The sequence below is a fragment of the Sturnira hondurensis genome, unplaced genomic scaffold (assembly GCF_014824575.4).
Source record: "Sturnira hondurensis isolate 20B ecotype Veracruz unplaced genomic scaffold, ASM1482457v3 Scaffold0016617, whole genome shotgun sequence".
NCBI lineage: Eukaryota > Metazoa > Chordata > Mammalia > Chiroptera > Phyllostomidae > Sturnira > Sturnira hondurensis.
Genome location: NW_028089248.1, coordinates 1,280,139 through 1,297,270, shown reverse-complemented (window position 1 = coordinate 1,297,270; position 17,132 = coordinate 1,280,139). Strand labels below are relative to the sequence as shown.

At 49.6% G+C, this 17,132-nt stretch overlaps 1 protein-coding gene across 1 annotated transcript in view; it reads left to right on the top strand.

Annotated features, from left to right (window-relative positions):
- Window positions 1-17,132, top strand: part of FTO (FTO alpha-ketoglutarate dependent dioxygenase) — a 315,956-nt gene that overhangs the window by 129,770 nt on the left and 169,054 nt on the right. The window contains exon 7 of the mRNA XM_037066304.1: window positions 753-872. Within this exon, the coding sequence (XP_036922199.1) occupies window positions 753-872 (120 nt within the window). The remainder of the gene's footprint in view (window positions 1-752; window positions 873-17,132) is intronic.

The following is a 17,132-nucleotide window of genomic DNA, read 5'->3' as shown; positions in this document are numbered from 1 at the left end:
GCTCTGCCCGGACCATGTGGACTGAGACTCGGAAGGGGGTGGGTTACCCAATGAGTAGTGGGGTTTGGCTTGAATAAAAGGAGGAATGCTATGGAGGTGCATAATAGAAATTTACTACAGTAGCTTCCTAGGACGAAAAGAAATCATTTGTTTTTGCCGCTCTTTGGACCTGCGTTCACTGCCCTAAGTTGAAAACAGGCGATTTGAACGGCCCAGTGGGGTACATGGATGCACGCATTCATGGTTAACTTTGGGTCGCTCCGTCGTGTGGGTCGACATTATCACCAGTTCCCCCGGACCCGTGGGTAAATTCTTCATTTTCAGTCTCAGACACTTAATGTCAATATCTCCTAACGTGTGTCTGAATTTGGCTCTTCATGCTAATCTTTGATGAAGATATGTAATAAAAACATACTTTGTCTGATTATATTTTTCCCATTGCACCTACCGAGGGCTGCTGTATGCTTCAGGATCCCAGTACTTGCTGTTGATTGACCGATACATGTGGTTGAAAGTCCCTCCCAGCCCGAGCTGAGTCCTCTCCTTGTGCATTACGTTTTCCCTTCCCCTGGCTCGGCAGGGATGCTCCGGGGACCCCAGGGCGCAGTAGGAACTGGGGAGGCTGAGCTTTCCCCCCTTTTCTCATCCTAGGGCTGTGAAGTCCCTGGAGGTGAATTGAGGGGCAAAGTCCTCCTCCTTGGTCGTCCGTCACACGGGCATGGTAACCACAGCCCGGTCTTTACCGTCCCCAGGTGGAGTTCGAGTGGCTGAGACAGTTCTGGTTCCAAGGCAATCGCTACAGCAAGTGCACCGACTGGTGGGCTCAGCCCATGGCTCAGCTGGAGGAGATGTGGGGAAAGATGGAAGGCGTGGTAAGTCCGCGGGGTCTGTGCGCAGCTCCGGGAGGGGGCGCTGTAGACGTTCTCTGCCGCCTCATTTGCACAGGTGAACACATACTCAGCTATTCTGAATCATTGAGTGAGGTAGGTTACTTCTGGTAAGGTCCCTGAACAGGCAGGATTCCGTCAGTGCAGCCTCAGTGCAGCTGGAGGAATATTTTTTGAACATTTCCTCCATATAAGAGACAGTGTTAGACGCTCCAGGAAATAACCATGAGGGGAGAAAAATGTAAGAATAACATCTAAAATTTATTTGCCTTTTTACACACACTAGGCATTATTCTAAGGGGGTTCCCTCTATTAACTTTTTAAATTCTTACAGCCGTCCTACGAGCCCCAGAAATGTGATGAGCCTTCGTTTCTAGATGTAAAAACTGAGACACAGAGGAGTGAGTGTGTCACCCAAGGACCCCCAGTGAGTGACGTCACGGGGTTGTGAGCTGGTGGGCTGGCTCTGTAGCTTGTGCCCGTACCCACGACCCTCAGTTTAACCAGGAGGGGCCTTAGGGATATCCAGGTGTCACATTGGCGCCAACGGAACATGGTAACGGAGATTTTTGGAAAATCACAGTCCAGCAGAGCGGGTGTCAACCTCAGACCACGGGAGCTGGGACTGCTGCGAAGTGGCAGCTGTGGCTTTGGGGGACCTTGAGTGTGGAGGAGTCGGGTCGGAGAGGGCAGCTGGAGAGGAGTTTACGCCCCGGGAACTGTATAAACAAGATCAGAAGTGAGAGTATCGAGAGGGACAAGGACTTTGGGGGGGCATGGCAAGGAATCTAGCAACTGGAAGGTAAGATGAGGCCACATGGAGGACTTGAATTAGGTCTTAATGTAACTAATAGAAATAATAGCAAATACTTACACAATACTAAGTGCCAGACACGATTCTCAATGCTTTAAACATAACTTGTTAACTTTCATGACGAGCCCATGAAGTAAAGTGCTATTTTTTGCCATCTTGCAAACAAGGACACTAAAGCACAAAAGGTCTACAATGCCTCCTCAAGGTCATGGACTCCAGGTGGGGAGCCGGGATTGGAACTCAGGATGGTGGCTGTAGCTAGGGTCACGCCTTCTGCCGCCTCACTGTGGAATTTGGAGGGCCATGGAAAAGTGATAAACGTCCGCAAAACTCTGGAGAGCGTGTTGCTGCACAGACTTTAAAATGCACTGGAAAGGAGGAACTCTCGTGCAAAAATGGGTCAGCTCTGGCTGGTCCCCATTTTATCATAATGAACCCGTCAAGTCACAACCCTGGAGGGGCCCTGGTTGGCGAGTCTGGGTCAGACCCAGGAGTCCCTGCTTTCCAGACGTCTCCCCAAGTCTGCAGATCTTGCCCTTTCATGGATTATGTGTCTGAGGAAGCGATGCTGTACCCCTTCTTTTAGAATACAGAAAGTGTTCCAAACTGGAGTTCTCCGGGGCAATGAATCAGTACAGACCTGAGCATCGTAAACCTGAGCGGGAGGCGATGAAAAGCCCGTGCCTGGACCTCCTCCGTTCTGTCCCGCCCACTTACCCGTGTTGAGTGTGCTCTGGTTTTATGGGATGTGTGGGTAAGGGCAGCTTCAATTTCCGGCTGTGCGTTTTTTCACTCTGGCTTCGTCCATTTACATCGGAGTCAGAGCGTCTTTCTTTGCTGAACCTTGACTGTAAGACGTCAGCTTGACCTTGAGGGTTGTAATTGGACAAGTCTGTGAATTAGAATCGGCAGACAGACAAGAAAGGAACTCCCTGATTTGGGAAGGAAAAAAAACTTTTCTCAAGGGTTTTTTTTTTTTTTCAAGTGAAACCTTTGGTGTTGGGAGCTTCCCCGTGATGTTCGTTGTGAATTCACGTAAGAATTATAATGCTTTGTAAAACCTGGGTGGCGGTGGCCCCTGCAGTGGACTATCTTCTATTTATAATGCTCGTGTAAAAAAATACTAAAAAAGAAGAGCGGTCTTGGGAATTGTCCAGAGCGAGTTGGCCTGCAGTCGGTGTGGCGTTACCAAGTGTTCTGGGCACAATGAATGGCCCCAGTGTCTCACAGCAAACCTCGGGGACGATCATTATCAGCCCGGGGAAGGTCTGGGAGGAGGTAAAAGGGATAGCACTTCTAAATCAAATTTAAGCATGGCTTCAAGCCGCTTTTAATGACTTTGAACAAATACATCATCATTTATTTGTGCGATTGGAGGAGACAAAGAGAAAGATCATTGGGAAAGTCTGCACTCTGCTTATGCACAGGCACTGGCTGGTTCAGTTTCTGCTTTGCCCCAATCCCACCTCATGTTTTTTTCAGTTGCAATCAGTAGGGGGCAATGTTGAGCTGCCAGTTGGAGGCCCCCAGATGCTAGCCTTTGAGGAAAATACAGACAAATCTACCATTAACTGTCAAGAATTATCCCTGTTGCTTCAAGTTAACGGTAATCTCCAAGATTCCATAACACAGGAAATCAGTTGTGGGTTAACAAATTCAACAGCAATTTAACATAAAAAGTGCAGAGTTTGGTGCACATTTGGATTCTATAGAATTAGACTAATCTAAACGGCATTTCTGAACGCACTCACTTTGCTTCCCGGGACTATATTACTCAAAATTATTATCCTTTAAGACAAATGACTCTTCTTTATCTTTAAGCTTTTTTTTTTGACTTGTAAAATCATGTGTGTGTTGTGGAAAGACTTCTCTAATTAATGTCTTTTGTCTGCTCTGCAACATAGCACCCATCTCTTCGGTGAGGAAATAAAACAGAAAACCCCAGGCCATCTGTACATTGCTTTTCCCCTTCAGCTTATGAGTAAAGCAACCTCTGACAGCCCTCGTACTAGCGAAGAGACTGGCGTCATTTCCCTCCGTCTTTGTGTTCTTTTCTTCACTCTGTGGTTGGAAGGTGCGGTCTCAGGTAGGACCGAGAAGAATGGGAAATGAGCTTTGGAATCGCGTCTCTGACATGAACGGTAATTACTCCGCGTGTCATAACAAGTCACCCGTTTCGGAAAGTTGAGTCAGCTGTCTCCGAAACTCCCCTGGCCTCCATCCCCACCCCCGGGTCGAGAAGCACATTGATATCGGGCTGTGCGTTCTGGCCGTTCTTCTCCCCAAGGGTAGTTTTACTCTGAGAGCGCTCTTGTGATGTAAATGTGAAGCCTCTCCAATTTGAATGACATTCCGATAAAATATCACATTCCCCTTGAATATTTATCGTGAATTAAACCCAAAGCAACGTAGCATCTCTTATAACCCAGGAATTTAGCCTAACCTTTTCTCTCACGCTGCTGTCTATTCAAGAAGGTATTATACCACTAGAACACCATTCACGCACTTGTATTTTATTTTATTTTTTTAACACCCCCCACCCCCCCACCCCACCAGAGCCCTCAGCATAAGACAGAGTTACCATTTGAAAGAGGCTGTACGAGCTGGGCTTTCTGGGTAAAGAGAAAGCTGAAAAGCCTAATCTCCTGTGAGGCGAGGAAGCCTTGCTGTAGCCGGAGATTCAATGGATAGGCCCTTAGTCTCCCAGGGTCTGGTATCGCGCTTCACAAAACTGACATTTATTTTGCCTATAAAATGTTTTAACACGATCACATTCACAGTGATACAGAAAAGAATGCGTGGTGTGGTGTCCTTTAAATTGATGACATTTATTTCCTTCCCTTTGACCTTAAAAAAAAAAGCTTAATTTGGTGTCATCCAATGGAAATATTCTTAGAAGCGTTCCCAGAATAAGCATTTTTGGGAGTGCGGAGGACTTCTAGACTGGAAAGAAATATCCTTGTGCCTTTTTCGTTGCTTTTTTTCCCCCTCGGAGGAGGAAAGGAGATCCCCATGGCTTTGAATGCTTTGACTTGCATTTCCTGTCTCGACAGTTTCTCGGGCTGGGGTAGCAGTGCCTTCCTATGGCCCTTGGCTTTACTTTACTTCATTGACTTCAGTGGGCAGGAGCCATGGCTGGATCATTTTTAATATATCTGCTCTGGAAGCAGGTGTAAAACACAGCGTAGGATCACGTGAGGTAAGCCATCGGCCACATGTAACGTTACCCAGGTCCACCAGAGCCGGAGATGTGCCGAGTGAGTAGGTCTTTTATTTTAAGATCCTTCCCCGGTTCTTGTTGCTGAAGTGCTAAGAGACAAAGGTGCCGAAGAACGTGAAGGTCGTCCTTTCCAAGTCAGTGAGAAAAGTCTCATTCCAAGAGGAGTTGTGCCTTTGTCTTGGTCTTTCTGGCCTGCACGTGCCCTCCTGGAAAATCTCATGCCGGGAGCCGGCGCTCTGAGGTCCGGCTGAGCCTCTCGTGGTGTGGGTCACCCCGTCGCAGGGAAGGGCTCCAGCCTGTTTGTTTTCAGAGAGATTAATGACGCTCTCATCACAGTGCTTTAGGTCGGAATCTCTGTCCCTGAGCAGAGGAACAGGCTGCTTTTTCATACACGGAAACACGTATGGAGAATGCTGGCCTTGGCTTTCATGTTATAGTCCAGTGGGCCAAGTTCATCTTAACCTTTCTGTTAGGATTGGAGATTTTGGGGGGCGGGGAATGAGGATGAAAGTGGATAAATGAGTATTAATTTTTTGTCCATAATGATGGTGAATTCACCCACTTTTATATATATATATATTTGTATACATGTATATTTATGTATATCCCCCTTTAGTGTTAATGTATAAACCAAATTATACCTGCTAGCACAATCCTGTCTTCCATGCTCCAGAGTTAGCATTGCTGATTTGGGAGCAAGAATGTATTATAGTAATTTAGGATCTGGTGTGAGCTGTCCAGTGGTTTTAAATTTAAATTTAAATTCCCTTCTCCCCTTTTTGACTGGTACAGTGCTGAGTGGCTCAGGATATGCACAGATTTGAAGGCAGGTCACACGCACCCAATAATTCAAATTACGTAGGCAGGCTCTGAGTTTTGGGGGCTGCTGCGTTTAGCTTTGGAAATTTGGAAAAAAGGCAGGGTGGGGATGTCATTTTTCAGCCATAGTGGCTTAAAATGCTCGGCTCCGGTATTTTTATTGTCTTAAATATGTCCCCTGAAGGTTTCTACTTTCTGTTCTCTCCCCCCACCCCCCCACCCCCCCCGTCCTATTCCTCACAGCTGCGCTGTTCTATTAAGAGGAAACTATCTGGAGGAAATTGTACGTGTAATTTAGCAATGAATTTTTAACACGTTTTGGTTCCTTCTTTTGATTGCCTTCTGGATTTTGCTCAGAGTTTTCCAGTTTTTCCCTTAGTTGCTACGGACTCGGTAATGACTGGCAAAAAAAAAAAAAGTGTTGTATATCCTGTCTTTTTGGGAAGAAATTTACAATTCCAAGCGAATTCAGGCTTAAGCCTTAGAAACAGAATGTGCATCGAAAGCACAAAGCGCTATGTTTATGATTCTCTTTGAAGTGTTTTTGCAACTGGATAAGGAAAAATTTAGAGCCCGTCTGATAGTGCTCAGGGTAAATACTTAAACCCCTTTAGAGAATTTCACACACAGATACTGTGCAGGAGAAAAAAGGGGTACTTATGTTTCTTAAAGCAGCTACAGCCTGCAGCTTTGTACTTAAAGACAGAGGTGTTGAATAGAATTCTACTGAGGATACATCCAGTGACAGTATCTACGAGAACATCAGAGCCAACCAGTGGGTAGGACTTGCCGGGTTTAACCCTTCCGTGAACTGTGTGAGGGCTGAGCCTTGTTGGCACCAAGTCCTAGGGTGCTCCTGGTACACCCCAGGAATGCTCAGAGGAGGGTCCAGGCCTCTGCTCTGCACCCGAGGGGCACGAGGCTAAAAAATGCTGAAGGCAGTGAAGCAACGTGACAGGAGCCAGGAAATTCCGAGGGAAAGGCTCGTCTGTCTTAACTCTTGTTAGTGTGTGGAGCGGAGAGCCGGAAGCAACAGCCAGGGTTTCTATTTTAGACTTCAGCTCCATTGTGCTAGCCTTTGTCCGATGCATATACATGTTTCTTTCATACACACACACACTATATAGATAGGTATATCCACATATATGTTTAGCAGGGGAATTCTTTTGTTTTTCATCGTTTGAACTGCATTGGAATTCCGACTGATGGAAAGGTGTGTAGATTCTGCGACCTTCCCCTGGTGTGCCGGGGTAGCCGAGCTGCCGGGATTTATTCTGGATGACTGTCCTTTCACTAGTGGCTGTCGCAGCGTTGCAGGTGTAGATCCAGAAACCCTGGTACTGGATTAAGGTTAGGGGTTTCTGTTTTTCCAGGAAAAGATACAGCATAGAACAAATGGGTACTTTATTTCCTCTTGATTTTATTTCAGAGCAGGAATAGAGTGGGGCATTGAATGCAGCTCTAATCTGTCATTGTCTTACTATGAATACCTTTGAAATAGTCTATAAAAATCTCTAGAAAATGAAGTTGTGTTAAAAAAAAAAGACTATTTTGAAAGGGAAGCAAGATTTTAAAAGGATGTGCCAATTGTTGGTAATATTATCAATATTTTAGGATTCTTTCCCCCCACGTTAGTTACTGGAAGGGTTGTTGAAAGTGTTAGCTTGCAAAACAATTATTCCGATGACCAAAGGAGAAGGTCTGTGAAATATCAAACACCGTAGACATGCCAGGCATCACCAACAGTGATTTTAGAAGGAAGAGTAAAGAGTCCTCAGTTCAAGAAGCGTCACTCAATGGCCCTTCACCGTGTCTCCCTTAGAGACAGGCCCCCCCCTCCTTTCCCTTCCTCTGGAGCTAGGGACAGTCCCGGAGCCGTGGGGCTCACGGTGAGGTGGGGCTGTGGGCTACTCCGGTAATGTTTCTGCTCTACCGTGGACTAGATACTTTGGGAGGCAGGGCTGCGAATCTTTCCAAAATTTGCAAAAACCGTCTCGATGGAGCATTGTGCTCCCAGTGCCAACACCCAACTTTGCCAAGGGCTCCTGGACACGTTGAGGGGCCCTTCCGGGCATTGGGGATAATATACCCATCCTTCTGCTCTCCTCTTGTTTGACATCTGCCAAAGAATGAGCTTTTTTTAAATTTTAAATTGTTATTTAATTCTTGTTCAAGTACAGTTTTCTGTCTTATATTCCCAGCCCTGCCCCCTGTGCTCCCCACCTCCCTCCCATTTCCGCCCCCCACCTTAGTTATTGTCCATGTGTCCTTTATACTTGTTCATGTGAGTCCATCCCCTTTTCCCCTATGATTCTCTCCCCTCTCCCCTCTGAGAGGAAACTGTGATATGTTGTCTTTTCAATATGCCTGCGAGTATCTCTGTGATCATTTGTAGAAGATATTTCTAGCACTGTCTTGTCCCTAACGTGTGAGTTAGGGTGGACTTTTTCGTTTTTCTTCTCCATAATCTCAGCCCATCTGGAACCACCTGTGACAGTCTCACCTGTGAATTTTTCCTTGATGTGTATAAAAAGCCTCAACTTGGTTTTGCTCCATTGACACAGTCAGCCTTCAGATAAACATCTGGAGTATCCTGGCAATATTCCAGATGAATTTCCAATTTTTAGAACTCTCTGTTTCAGTCACAAAGACTTAGAACAGGTGGTAGCTTGGTAATATATATCCCTCTTATTTCAATATTATTAAATGAGCAATTACGAAATACCTAGAATTATGCATAGATCTTCTTCAGCAGATGCTGGGGGATTAAGAGGGCTTGTGTTTTGTTTAATTCGTATCATATACTTTTCCTGTAGTTACAGTGAATGTTTTTAATGGTGGGAGTGGCGGATATGCCAATGCCTGTAAATCAGTATTTTCTTGAACTGGGTCTCACATCTTGGGACACCAGAACGGTAGTTTGGAAAGGCAGGCTGTAGTCAGGCATTTAGTAATAAGTATTTAATATCTCAAATGCAATGCATCCAAAATCAGACTCTTGGTTCCCATAATCCCCTGGGCCTTTCTCCCAGGGTTGCACAGTTCCTTTGCCCCATCCAATTGCCCCGCCCGAAACCTTGGAGTCATCTCATTTGATCTCCTGATGCAACAACCAATGTGGGTAGCTCTGTTTGCCAAACATGTTCGTCGTGGGATTCCCCTGCTTTCCACACCCCTTCCGCTGCTACCACTGTTTGCAGAGAGCGCCGGCCTGCGTCCGCCACCCCAGTCCACCTATCAGAGCGCTCCTTCAACCCGCGTCAAGGCGCCGCACTGCCAGGACTCCCCCACGTGCAGAAACCCGGCTGCCCCGCCCAGGGCCTGGTGCGCCCCGCAGGGCTGCTCACCCTCTCCGCTGGCCTCCTTCCTGTCCTTAGAGCTCAGCCCAACTTCCTCCTGCCGCAGGGACGCTGCAGTGCAATAGTCTCAGTCTGGAATCTTCTTTCCTCTTATTTGCATGACCCCCCCCCACCCCCACCCCCATCCCTCCCAGTCAGGCCTCTCTGCGCCAGTCCCCCCAAGCCCTGTCCCGCTGGAGGGATCACCGTGCCCTGCCCCACCACCTGCCAGGCTACTCTGCCTGTGGTCTGTCTCCACCGACCTGAGTCCTCAGGAGGGCGGGGACTTGGTCACCTTCGCTGTTGTGTCCCCAGCTCCTAGATCAGTGTCTGGTACACAGTAGGTACTCGACAGTGTCACTTGTTGAAGAGATGAATGGACGTGAGGTCAGCGCGCTGGACCTGCCATTTCCTCACACACACACACACACACACGTTAACCAGCGTGACCTTTGATCAATTCCCTTCAACTCTGTATATTTCCCGAGGACATTAGGTCCTGCTTAACGGGAATATTTTGGGGTTATTTTATTTTTAAATAACTATGATCCTGCGAACAATGCCCAGAAACATCTTTAACATAAAAAACCCCTCACATATGAACCATGACCAATGTAGCTCTGTTGGTTGGGTGTCGCCCCACAAACCAAGAGTCACTGGTTCAATTCCCAGTCAAGGCACGTGCCTGGGTGGCGGGTTCAGTTCCTGGTCAGGGTATGTGTGAGAGGCAGCTGATGGATGTTTCTGTCTTGTATCAATGTTTCTCTTCTCCTCTCTCTTCCTCTCTCGCTAAAAAAATAAATAAATAAAATTTTGAAGTGCACATCAAGAGCGCAGGGAATGCAAGAATGTCCTGTTTCATGCCTTTGACATTAACACCAAGAAGATGGAGCAATCGCCGGGAAACACCTTATGCAAATATGAAAAATCTTTTTATTTAAATGAGAAAGGAAAGTGGGTTATTAGTTTTCCTGAGTATCCCAGGTGCTAAAACTTAAAATCATGGCGATTTTTCTTATCCGTTGTCATCCTTCATTATTTTAGATTTCCCTGTTCTTGGGGCGGGGGGGGGGGAAGAGCATAAAATTGCCACACAATTAAGTGAGTTCTCCAACCACGCTTGAACTTTTTGTACTAATTCCCAAAGTTCTAGAGAGAAAGCGACCTGCACCGGCCTGGTTTTGGGCACAGAATCAGGGAAATCTCTGAGGAGTAAACTGACTCCGCTAGACAACCTGAAAACCGATTAAAATATTTATCATCCTTTGGGTATGCAAGGCCTTTTGATGATGGAAGCCATATTAATATTCATCTCTGCGGCTTGTCGACACTTCAGACAGATCCCAGGAAAGGGTGTTGCGGTGACCAGTTTTCTTCCCTCGCCAGGAGTCCTTGGGCCCCGGCACAGCTTGGGACCAGCACGCGCCTTGTGATGTGCTCCGGCTTTTTCCTCGGGGGGACGGGGAGCGAGGGAATATACACCAGGAGAGGCTTTGGACCGGGGAGCTTTGAAGGAGTCCCGCTTCCTCACAGGAAGTCTTTTGCTAGAACAAAGGGGATAGTTGGGTTGTGATTTTCTGAGCAGGGGAGCCGACTGTGCTCTCTGAGTCCGTGGGGCAGAAGTGGCTCCTCCGGTGAGCGGGAGGGATGTAAGCCTCGCCGAGGATTTTGGTGGGCGTGCCGCTGGAGGCTTGCGAGCCCCCCCTTTCCCCTGCCGCCCCCTTCTTCGTTGAGGAAGGAGAGAAATCAGTTGTGTTTGCTGCTGACTGGTTGTTCTAGAGTGTTCCATCTATCTTTTGTTGAGGCAAAGTAAATATATATATACATTATATATATAAATAAATAAATATATATCTATATCTATATCTATATCTATATATATATCTATATATATCTCCCACATAGCCAGGCATCAGTAGTACAAGGTAGCCTTACTGGGGTTCCCAGGATCTTGAAAATCTTTTTCCACTCATGGAGAGAAAGAATCTGGCTTATTCAGTTAATTAAGCGGTATTGTCTTCCAGCTAAATTAAAATAGCCTTGATTACATTCTACAGGCAAGAAAGAGCTCTGAGGGAACCTGACCTTTTTATCTCGAGTGCTCTGAAAAACCCGGAAGTGGAACAGACTATTCCCACGAAGAGGGCAGTGGGCGAAGACACTTAGTCCTGGTGTCTGCAAATTCACAGTCCCCCCACTTTTGCCTTTTAGTCTTCACTATTCCGTGTGAAGGTGTTTATTGAAGGGCACTGTAGAAATCGGATGACAATTATATTCGAAACCTGTTTTAATAGAGCGACAGCAGAAGAGAAATCACGTGTTTTGTTTTTCCCATCCTGGTCGTTTCTTCCTTCCTTGTCTCTCCACCTGATACAAGGAAAGGGTAAGGTTATACAGAAGGCTGGGACTTCATGTCTCCCGGGTTGATAAGGCGCAAGACAGTAAGTGATTCGGAGGAAGGAAAACAGAGGAAGAAAGTGGATGCTAGCACAGGCCTTTGGGAATACAGGGGGGTTTTGATAGATCGAGACGGGCGGAGGATGTTTCAAGAGGGCAGGAGTCGAGACAGCTTTCGGGGGAGACACCAGATCGGCTGGCAGACTCCATCGGCCTGGACGGAGCGCGGTTCGTGGGGGTCCAGGAGAGAGGGAGGAGCTTAGGAAGATTAGCAAGGCCCTTCTTTTTCTCAGCGTGCCTTTGCCAGGGACACTGCCTTCACCCCTACGGACTGGCTGCCCGCCAAAGGATCGGGAGCCATGGGCTACACGCGTGCAATGAAGACTAAAATAAAAACTGTTTTCCTCACCCTGCATTTGCAAAGGTTGTACTTGGCACACAAGTCAGAATCGTACAGGTTGCGCTGATTTCCAGACCTGTCCACATCCTGAGCGTACTGCACGGGCGGCCCTGCACATTCTCAGCGGAATTACAAATGAGCCGAGGCATTTTCCTACCGGGGCTCTTTTTTCTCCCATAAATTAAATGCCAGCTTAACCTGCTGGGACTTGGGTCAGAGGCGGGCGTTCCCATGTGTGCACCACTTGCGACTCTTTCCTGTTTAGGAGCCTGGGTTCTGTTTCATTTCGTTCCTTTAATGTTTTGATGTGGGAGGAACGGTGGTTTGAAGGAAATGGCCCCTCCACCACCGCTCCTAGAAGGATGACCCCAAGGACTCACGCAGGCACACGAAAGTATTTTGAAACAGCCCGCGCTTCTTCAGGAGCTACTCGACCCAGCGCGGGACAGTGGGTGCGGTCGCCTGCCGTTCCCACCGCGGCCACGGAGTGCTGTCCTTCCCACGCACAGCCTCCTATCCTTGGGCTCAGCACACGCGTGGCCGTGCCCTCCATGCCGGGCAGCATTTGCCACTGACTGCCCTTCGGCCCGCCCGTCACGCCCAGAGGGATCGCGTCCGTGCTCGGATGGCGTCTCACCCGCCGTGGCGTGTGATCTCCGCCAGCCTCTCAGGCTTCCCTTGTACGTGACCGTATTTGTCTTCTAGTGGCTGGGTTTACGCTAAGGCACGAAGCGTTCATCTTGAGTGGTTGATCGCTCCGCTAGTTTGCGCTTCAGACCTCGGCCTCTGAAAGGTGGCCTCCTCTCGAATTCTGTTCCAGCATCTAAGGTCCGGAGTTAACTCAGAGGCCACCTTATGTCTCAGTGAGATGGAGGAAGGATATTTGAGGGCCACCGTTTCGTGTTACCAGGTAACCTTAGGAGAGAGTTACACCCACGTGGCGCTTCCCTAGAGAACAAACAGGTTTTGTGCCTTTTGGGTGTGTGTTTCCTGTTGATGCCTCTCTGTCCCTCGCAATGTCAGGGATGTGGCCATATGTGCCATGGCTTCATTCCTTTCGAGGTCTGGAACCTGCCGTCCAGGCTCTCTGTGGAACAGGCTGGTGATGCCCACCCTCCGAGGCTCTGAGAAGCCGAGACCCGCCCCCCACCCCCGCCGCCGTGCAGTCCTGGCATGTCAGCGTTGGAAGGGGCCCCAGAGGTGGTCACCCCGTTCTCTTCATTCTGCAAAATAAAGGGCTCAGAAGGAATAGAGCCAGGGCATCCGAGCCAGACAGTGGTGTGCACAAAACTCACATTTCCCAATTCCAAGTTCAGTGCTTTTCGTCATTTTCCAAGTGTCCCCGTGGCCGGATGCTAGTATCAAAATACGATACCATGAATGTGTTCCCTGGAGCTTCCTCCACCTTGAGTTCCGGTGGGGCGCACCAGTGTGAGAGTCTTGCACGCTGACATGGACTCCTCTTTGCTCTTCCAGCGTTCACGTCTCCTTCTCTGACAGCATCTGGGTGTGACCTTGTGGCCTTGAGTCCTTCTGTGGCTGCAGGTAGAGGTGCTCGTGGCTGCCCCCCCTGAGCAAGTGGCCCGGGGAGCTGGGTCTTTCCAAAAAGTGAGTCGGCCCCCTTCCCCGATGGCGTTTCCCTCTCTCAGGGGCCAGCGCTCTCCCCATACTCTCGGTACCTTCCCACGGATACTCCACGTGCTGAGAAACACTGATGCGCTGTGCTCCCAAGTGACTGACACCGCCCCCTAGAGATTTACTCCTGCTTGTGCGTTCTTTTAAATGACTACTATAGCTTTTCACTGCACGGTTTTTTAATTTATTCAACGAGTCTCCTACTGCCTTCAGTCTTCTGCTTTTACGCGGAATGCTGTAGTGCCTGTCCTGGTGCCAACATTTCCACGTGTGACGCCCGTGGTGATACCGAAGGGTAGAACGGTTGGATCAAATGATATGTGTGTTTTGGGTTTTAAGAGAGATGCTCAAGTCGCCTTCTGTAATAGAGTTTGTAGCAGAGTTTGTGCATGTGTGTGTGTGTGTGCATATATGTACACAGGTAGAGTTCATGTGCCACAGCACCTGTTACCCCCATGAAAGCTGCGTCCAGGAGCGTGGGCTCTGTCCCAGAGGCACCGGATAATTGTGGTGGGTAGAACTTGGAGCACTCGCTGTTTTGTGGTTAATCGGTAGTTAGTGTGTGAGTCTCGCGAGGCATCCCTTGACAGAGCGCTGGGCGTCGCTGGCCAGACTGTGAGACAGAGCGTGAGCCGCCACGCCGCTTCTTTGCCTGTGTTTCCCCCCATTGTTGGGACACGGTCCCGTTCCACCGTGTGGATTCAGGCACCGTTGTCTGCAATGAGACAGAACACGGGAGCTCTTCTCGGTAAGAGGCAAGCCCAGCACGTACGACCAGTCCATGTAGACCAGGGGTGAAGATGCCGTCCAGCTCCCGACACACGATGCCCAGACGAGTGAATTGGCCAGGACGCACCTCCTCTGGTGGAGGCTGAGTTGGACCCTCCGTGGGGCTCCTTTCCTGATTTCAGTGTCTCCGAACCTCACTCACCGTAGACTTGAAGGAAGGCCAGCACCCAGGGGGTGGTCACAGTTTTCTTTCCCTTGACAGACATAAGCAACCCCAGGAACCTTGGCCACCAGCCTTTGCCTGTGGGAAAGGCCAGGGGCCAGTGTCTTCGCTGCTGCCCCCTGGTTGTCTGGGTGGGGAGTCATGTTGCAAATGAGGAAATGTCAAGGGCCCATACGTTTTGGCGCTGACGAACCATGCAGCGTGTGGGCAGCGGTTCCAGCTGGAAGGGACTGGAAGTTTCCTGGCCCAGGGTGCTCTGGGCACGTGGACGAGAAGCCTTATGCTGTCCGAGTGGGAATCTCCCGGTGAGAAGTGATTCGTGGCCCCGACCCCACTGTAAATGCCGAAGTTGAGTTTTGCCCCTCGCGTGAGTTCTGCTGTGGCCTCCTGTGTTTATAAGTGTGTCCGGAGCATGAGGGAGAAATGCGATAACCTCCGGGCCCCACGGGAGTGCCCCCCGTTTTCTCTGTGGCTGGAATGAAGGGGGCTGAGCCACCTCCTCCGGGAGTCCCACGGCCCTCCTGCCCCGGCCACTGGCCTGGGACGGTGCCCACACTGCATTTCCCGGTGCTCCCATCCACTCCCAGGAGAGTCCACATGTTTCCTCCTCAGCCACCACCTACCAGCCGGGCACGGAGTCCAGGCGAGGCTTCGGTTCAACCGGGCAAACAGCCATTTGACATTTTTGTTCAGATTCAATGTGTCTGGCGTTGGCGGAAATGAAGACTGCAGTTGTGACGTGTGCACACGTGTGAAAGAGATAGACACACACGTAAACGAGGCATGACGTGTCAAATGACAGGTGGAGACACAGTGTTATGACAGTGCCCCTGAGACTGTCAGTCTGGTTGGGAAAACTCAGGAGGTCTTCACGGAGGAGGAGGTGCCTGTTGATTTACCTTGACGAACGAACTGGCCCTTAGTAGGCGGAATTGTTGCAGGGGAAGACGAGAAACAGGGCGTGTTTCAGGCAGTGCGAACAGCAGGCACTAGGCTCAGATCTAGGGCAGCCTAGGGCGTGTTTGCCCAGGGGACAAGGGGCCTTGCAGACCTGGGCTTCAAGTACGTGTTGGGGGGGGGGGCGTGGCAGAGGGGGCCAGACACCAAGGAACTAGGGAACATGTGGAAAGAGGACCATGTGGCCAGCTCAGAAAGAGCCTTCCATGGTGGGCTCAGAAATTTGGCCTTTATTCTGGAGAGAAGGGCGGGAGTGGGTTTCAAAAACTTCTGAGTAGGGAAGTGGTGGAGTCGGGTCTGTTTTGGAAACCGGGCCCGACAGTGGCGCAGCGGATAGATAATAGGGGAGGAGAGGCTGGGGCGTGAAGACCGGTGGCAAATATTCTGGTGAGAAATAACAGAGCGAGGTTCTGAACCGAGGCGGTGGGAGAAGGCAGGAAAAGGAAGGCTGAGTTCCAGTGTTTCGTTTTTAAAGAAGTACAGAAACGTGAGAGCCACAGGTGTTACACAGAGGCGAGATGAGGAAGAGCCCCAGGCAAGTCTCCAAGGTTTCTAGCCCTGTGACCAGGCGCATGACGATGCCACCCGCCAAGCTGAGGAGCAGGCACGGAGGAGCCCTGGTTGGTACTGAGTTTGAGGAGCCCGTGGCGCATCTGAGAAGATCAGGAAATCCCAGTCTGGAGCTCGGCAGAGCCGTCCGAGCCGAGTGTGGATTTGGGAATCTCAGACGCGTCTTCAGTGGGCGTTCCTCACATGCCTACCATGTGCCAGGCGATGTTCTCCTCCTGTGGCTCCATGCTCGGAAGTGCTTGGCCCGTGGAGTACTTTCCATCGACTCATCTACAATACGTGGAGGCAGTAGCTGAAGCGGTTAGAGAGAGAGAGAAGGCAGGTGAAACAGTCAAGAGCATCCGAGGGGGAGTGTGGAGCCCTCTGGGGTAAGGTCAGGCCCAGGAGAGCCAGCAACACAGAATGGTTCCAAGAAAGCACAGAATGGATGGGGCAGCCGGGGAGACGCACAGTGTCAGACCCTGCGAGGGAAGTCCTAGGGCCCCCAGCGACCTGCTGTTGAGTTCAGCAAGGGAAGAGTCGCCGTGGAGAGGCTGGGCCGGGGACAAGGTGGGAGACGACCAGTGAACCCGTCTCTACAGTTTTGGGATCCGACCTGAGAGGAGGGTTCTCAGAGCACTGTGTCTGCCAGGGATGTTTATTAGTCACCCCGAGGGGCCAGGGAATAAGGACATTTCAGCCAGATGGGGGTGCTGCCGTCAGCTGTCCCCTGAGTCCCTCCAGACACGAGCCATAGACATTTCAGCTGCCCAGGAACCGGCTGAAGAGAGGCTGACCCAAAGCAGTAAACATTTTCATTTGCAAAACTGTCATGGTGAATCACAAACAGGAGGCCGTATAGCTATGCCTCTGCAGAATGGCACTGGACACTGGCTGTGGTTTTGCCCTTTATGGTGAGAGCTGAAATTGAGCTCTGTGGCCCAGAAACAGGTGGTTGATTTGGGGATTAGTTTGGTCTGCAAGGGCCAAGGAAACGAGCAATGCCTTAGATCAGTTACCAAGTTGTGCTAGTATTCGCGGAGCAAAATAAAAACTCAGGTAACTACATAAAAAAAAATTCTAACTACAGGATGGCTGTCTTAAAAACCAAGGTGTGTTTTGCTGCAAATTCCGTGGAAGAAACTGCCCCCCAAAGGGGACAGA